The sequence below is a fragment of the Gavialis gangeticus genome, unplaced genomic scaffold, assembly GCF_001723915.1.
Source record: "Gavialis gangeticus isolate Ggan-Ray unplaced genomic scaffold, GavGan_comp1, whole genome shotgun sequence".
Classification (NCBI taxonomy): domain Eukaryota; kingdom Metazoa; phylum Chordata; order Crocodylia; family Gavialidae; genus Gavialis; species Gavialis gangeticus.
In genome coordinates this window covers 14,258,817-14,264,521 of record NW_017729015.1, presented here as the reverse complement: position 1 = coordinate 14,264,521, position 5,705 = coordinate 14,258,817, and the positions used below count along the sequence as shown (strand labels likewise).

Sequence of the window (5,705 nt, the reverse complement as noted above, 5' to 3'; positions counted from 1 at the left end):
GCTCTCCCCTGGCCCCATGCGCCTTGAGAGGGCTGCCAGGCAGTGTCGGGGGGGCACAGCACCCCCCTGCCAGCCCCCCGACCCCCCGTGGCGGGCGCTCGGCAGCATGCGCCGTGACTGCTGTGTGCTGTATTGCAGTTCACGGTCTGTGGGAGGAGTGGTCCCCCTGGAGCCTGTGCTCGCTGACCTGTGGGCGAGGGGTCCGGACGAGAGCGCGGCGCTGTGTGGCCCCGCAGCATGGAGGGAAGGCCTGCGAGGGCCCCGCGGCGCAGACTAAGCCCTGCAATATCGCCCAATGCCCCGGTTAGTACTTGGATCTCACCCTCTGCCGCGTGCCCCTCGCCGCTCCCCTGCCTGCACCCTGCCTGGTGGGGAGCTCCAGGGAGGCAGGACCAGGCTCAGGGAATGCCTCCCCCCTTCCTCATGGCAGGGCTTTCCACAGGCCGGGGGTCCCGGGCATTGCACCTGCCCCAGTGTCCTGCAGCCCCCTTAGACCCCAGGGTGGGAGGGCATATGGAGAGGGCCATAGTGCAGGATGGGGTTGTTGGAGCATCCCAGCCCAGGGCTGGAGTGGGGTCCCCTGGGCAGACAGGGCTCGGGCGTGGGGCCCTCCATGCAGGTGTACAGGCGCTCTGGAAGCTGACTTGGGGGGCAGCTGCCTCGATAAGGGCAGTGTCAAGGCCAGAGGAGCTGGAGTAGGAGGGGGTCTGCTGGGGAAGGTGTCGCACTCAGGGCTGGAGGGCAGGCAGGGGCTGGGTTGAGCTGCCGGCCCCACATCACCTCGGACATGGAGGTGAGCCTGGGGACATGCAACACAGTGATTAGGGAGCAGCAGGTTCAAAGCTGGCACGTGGCAGCTGTTCCTCACCTGGCACATCCGTCACCCATCAAACTCATCACCCCAGGAGCAGGCAGCTTAACCCAGGTCCCAAATGTTCCCGGGGGAAAGGCCCATCCGTGGCAGCTGCAGGGGACAAACTCTCAGTCAGCTTCCTAAATCTCTGGGAGTGGCTGTGGTAGGGGAGCAGGTTGAGGCGTTCACCCTCCCTGTCTACCCACCCATGAGACAGGACTCAGCTATGGGGTCCAGGCTCTGTCCCGGTAAAGGCAGCGCTTGTGAGGCTCCCATGTCACCCAGGAGGGCTTGCAATGCTGAGAGCACTGCTGCTGCTAGGATTGCTTCCCTGGGCCGGCGATGGGGTCGGATAGTCTGTGACCAGACGGCGTGTGTGCACACCAGTGTGTATGCTGGAGGGAATGTGTGGGTAGGTGTGCGCACACATGCCGGAGGAAGCATGCATGTGTGTACGTGAGTGTGTGCTGGACAGAATGTGTAGGTAGGTGGGTGCACACGTGTGCTGGAGGGAGTGTGGGAGTGTGCACGAGTGTGTGTGCCAGAGGGAGCGTGTGTGTATGTGGTGGAGGGGGTTGCCTGTAGCTTTGCTGCTCCATTAGGGCTTGTTCTTTGCTCCCGCCTTGGTCTTGGCTTGAAGACCTAAGGGAATGGCACATGGGAGTATCCCTGACCTCAGAGCTGCCAAGTGCCCAGGATTGGGGCCCTTCTGCCAGCTCCGGAGGAGCAGAGGCATCCCATGGTGCGCTGGGCTCCAGGTGGTTGTGGCATGCCCGTCGTGGGTCTGTCCCTGGCTTCATTCCTCCCCCTTTCCCTTCTCGAGCCGTGTCTTGCAGGGGTGCATCCATCCGTCTTTCTGTGGCAGTGGCTTTCAGACAGGGGTCCTTGCAGGTCTACCCAGAAGGAAGGGGCATTGTAGGGGCTGGGTTTGGGCTGGACAACTCAAATGACAGCAAAATTATGCTCTGCCGGCCTGTGCCCCTTCTCATCAACTTGGTGGTAGGAGTGTGACTCGCTAAAGGGCTGTAGTTTCCTCTATGGCACCTGTCTGTGGGCAGTGGCTCCCCTAGCCCCTTCCTGGTGGGTCCAAGGTTGGTGCCTGTGCAGGGCTGAGTTGGTGCCCCTGCCCTGGATGAGTCTCAGTCGATGCGGGTGTGAGGGGTGGCATTGCCATCCTGCCTTTGCCAGGGGCCTGTCCCCATGCCTGGGGGCACGTTGGACATGCCATGCAAGCTGCCAACTGGGGTTTCCAGCTCTCAGCCTGCTCTTCTCCCTCCTCCATCCTGACTCATATTCCCCCCCCGGCTACCCCCATGCTGGGCTTCCCTGCACCCTCCGTCCTGTCCTATAGCCTTAGACGCCAGGGTCAGCTCCTGGATGCCCCGTGCCCCCCACAGCTATGTCTCCGGTCAGGAGGGCAGGATGGGGCCAAGTGGGCCATGATGGCTGTGGGGCTGTGGTTTAATGCAGTTCTGTGGCTTGAGGCCCTGCAGTGCTCCTGGACACGGAGCCGCTGGCCTGGGTGGAGGTACCAACACCCTGCGGCTCTGCCCGTCAGTGCTTTGTGGGCAGCCTTAGCCTGTTTGCCAGCAGCCCTGAGCCTCTGGGGATACTGTGGTATGAGGAGCAGGAGTCTGGTGGGCAAAAAGTGCCAACCTCACCCTCTCGCTTAAGCCCCCAGTGCCCATGACCAGGGCTAGGGGCAGCACTTGGACCCAGGGCTGTGAGCTGGGCAGCCTGGCCCCAGCTGAGCTGCTTCTTGAGCTGGCAGCAGTAGTAGGCAACATGTTACCTTGGCACAGACAAGAGGCATAGTTCCCTGGGGGAGTTGCCAGGAGGCCCCCGGATGTACCGGGGAAATGGCAGCAGCTCCATCCCTGTGGCCCCCTCGCTAACCGCCCCCTCTCTGTGCTCCCCCACAGTGGAAGGCCAGTGGCTGGAGTGGGGCGCATGGAGCCGGTGCTCGGTGACCTGCGCCAATGGGACCCAGCAGCGCACGCGCCGGTGCAGCGTCGCAGCCCACGGCTGGGCCGAGTGCAAGGGAGCCCACGCTGACGCCAGGGAGTGTGCCAACCCCCCATGTCCAAGTAAGCGCCCAGGTGGAGGTGGGGGGAAGGGGGCACGGGGCAGGGAGGCAGAAAGCTGGGAGCAGCGGGGTACAATGCTCAGGGGCCAGGCTGGTGTGAGGATGCTGGGGGGGAACGAAGGGGCTAGTTTGTGGGACGGTGTGCTGGGGCGTCACACTGGTGTGAGCGAGGGCCGTGACAGGCTGCCCCTGTGCTCACTGAGTGTGCCCCAGAGTGTCCCCGTGCAATGGCTGTGGTGATGTCCAGGTCCCTGTGCGCTTGCTGCGGCCCTGTTGGGTGCCTGTGCGCTTGCTGTGAGTGTGAGCAGCAGGGCGGCATCAGAGTGTCCCCATGCACTCCCTGCAGCCATGACCCTGTGCACTCGCGGTGACCGGTCCCCACGTGCTCACTAACTATTGAGGTCCCCACGTGGTTGCCGAGGCTGCGTCAGGTCTGTGTGTGCTCACTGTGGGTGTGAGCATAAGGGCAGCATCCCCGTGTCTGCGTGTGCTTGCTGTGGCCATGTTGGGGCACCCACATGCTCCCTGTGGGTGAGCAGGGGGCCGTGTTGGGGTCCCCATGCATATAGTGTGGTGTGAGCAGGGGTCTTGTTGAGGGCAGTTTGCCCAGCCAGTCTGAGGTCCCTTCAGGGCTGCCCCTGCTCCAGGTGGGAGGGCCGGTCCCGTCCTCTGGCTTTGCCTGCTGGGCGGAGAGGCAGCCTGGCTGGGCAGACAAGCCACCGTGCGCGTTGGCCTGCCCCATGGCTGTCGTGATGGCATCTGGTGTCTCTGCTGCTTGGAGAGACACGGCACAAGCCCTGTTCAATCAGGCCCGGGGCTCCCGATCTGTCTGGGTGACAGCTGTGCTCTGTAAAACCCGGCTCTGAATGCAGGGGCTGCCAGGCAGCAGGTGACAGGGACAGATGGGTCCCGGCTGCCTTCCCCGACAGCCTGGAGCTGGCAGCCCGGATCAGACAGCCAGAGAGGAGCTGGCAGGCTGGGGGGCACACGGCCCTCCTGCTCTCTGCTGTAGTGGGACTTGCATGCCCCGATGAGCTCTCCGGGGTGCCCCAGCCTCCTCGCACGTATGGCATCCTGGGGACTGCGGGCAGCGCGCCAGGGTCCCTCTGTTTTGGGAGGCTGCTGCCATGCCCCCAGCCCACTCATGTCCCAGGTAAGCTCACAGGGAGCAAAGATCCAAGGTTGGACCCCATCTCCAAGGCTTTCACATCATCACGGACATGTGCCCTTTCCCCATCAGCACGGGGCCGTGAGGCTTGCAGGAAGCTGTAAACACTCACTCTTGCTCTGACGGCTGCAATGGCCTTGTGTTGCCAATGGCATGGCAGCCCCCTCCCTGCCTCGCTCCCTGCTTCCAGCCAGATGCGGCACCGCGGGGCATGGAGCAGCTTGCACGCCAGCGATGTGGCTTTGCGTGTGAGCGCTCATGGTGGGATGGGGAAATGAGCAGTTTTGCAGCCCAGGACTCTATGTGTGTAAACACGGGTGTTCACGCACGTGTGAGCACTTGGCATGGGGAGTGAGCAGGTATATGCACGTGGAGTTGGCATGTCAATATGGCTAGCCATGTGCCTGAGCAGTCTCTGGGATGGGGGCGTGAGCAGGGCAAAGCACAAGGACTCAGCCTGCAAGCACGGGAGTTCACACTTGTGTGGCATGGGGGTGGGGGGGAAATGTGCAAGTCTCAAGGTGAACACACATTTGCACACGTGTGTGAATACTTGCAGTAGCACTGGGGGGACAGCATGCTCTCAGCCAGGCACTCGCATCCCAGCATGGATAAGTGTACATGTGTGAGCACTGCCAGCCACACAGAGCAGCTGGTGTGTGCGGGCACGGGGACAGGTTTGCACGTGCTGAAGGGGAAGCACGTGCAGGGGCGCAGTGGTAGCCAGGCCCAGGCTTTCCCTACGTACCCGCAGAGCCAAGACCAGAGCAGGCACAGCATAGCTCCACATAGAGCCCCCTCTCCCCGCCCTGCCTCAGGCCAGCTCTGCCCCCCTGGCAGCCGGGCTCTGCACCCCCCACCATCATGGGGCAGCCAAATGCCAAGTGGTGGCAGTGGAGTCACGTGGCCGATGACCTTTAAATGTCACTTGGCTGCCATCGCGCTGGCAGGAGCAGGCAGGAAATGTCAGGGGCTGGGTGGTGTGATGATGGCTGGATCGTTCCAGGGGGGTGTCAAGGCCCCTCCCTCCCCTCCCCTAAGATCCTGAGCTGCTGATCTGGGCAGGAGGCACACGTGCTCCCCGCATGCTGCCCTGCCACGTGGGCAACTCAGAGATGCCACAATAAGGAGAGAGCTGTGCCCACACCAGCCGTCTGAGCAGAGCTGGCCATGCCTGCAGGGAGAAGTCCGGACACCTGGGTCCTGCCCTTGGCTCTGCTCTGGAGCCGCCATGTGTCCTGGTGCAAATCACTACCCTTCCTGTGCCTTTTGTTTCAGCTTGCAGAGTTGAAAGTGTTATTTTTGGTCCCCTGATGTCAATCTCTCAGTGCTATGGTATAGAAAATAACATGGTTTCTGTAGACTAGGGGTGAAGTGAGCATGCTGCTTTTAAGCTTTGCATCTGTTGTCAGTGGACCATTCAGCTTAACCAATGAAAATCATGAACAGAACCTTCTAACATTCATGCTATAGAAAAAGTTGATAACTGCTGGGTTCTCAGAAGGAGGCTTAAACAAACCTGTTCGTGAATAAAACATCTTCAAGTTAGATTGCTTGCTTTGTCCTTTTCTATTCGCACATGCTAATTTAGGCTGCTG

General features: G+C 61.8%; 1 protein-coding gene across 7 annotated transcripts in view; it reads left to right on the top strand.

Moving 5' to 3' along the window:
* Positions 1-5,705, top strand: part of ADGRB2 (adhesion G protein-coupled receptor B2) — a 61,904-nt gene that overhangs the window by 20,788 nt on the left and 35,411 nt on the right. For 4 of the 7 annotated variants that reach the window (XM_019512269.1, XM_019512265.1, XM_019512268.1 and 1 more), the window contains exon 3: positions 2,776-2,940. The exons of 2 other annotated variants lie outside the window; for them this stretch is intronic. In XM_019512269.1, coding sequence (XP_019367814.1) covers positions 2,776-2,940 — 165 coding nt within the window. Of the gene's footprint in view, positions 1-138; positions 304-2,775; positions 2,941-5,705 lie in introns of all 7 variants that reach the window. One more of the 7 variants, XM_019512270.1, reaches the window with a different exon arrangement.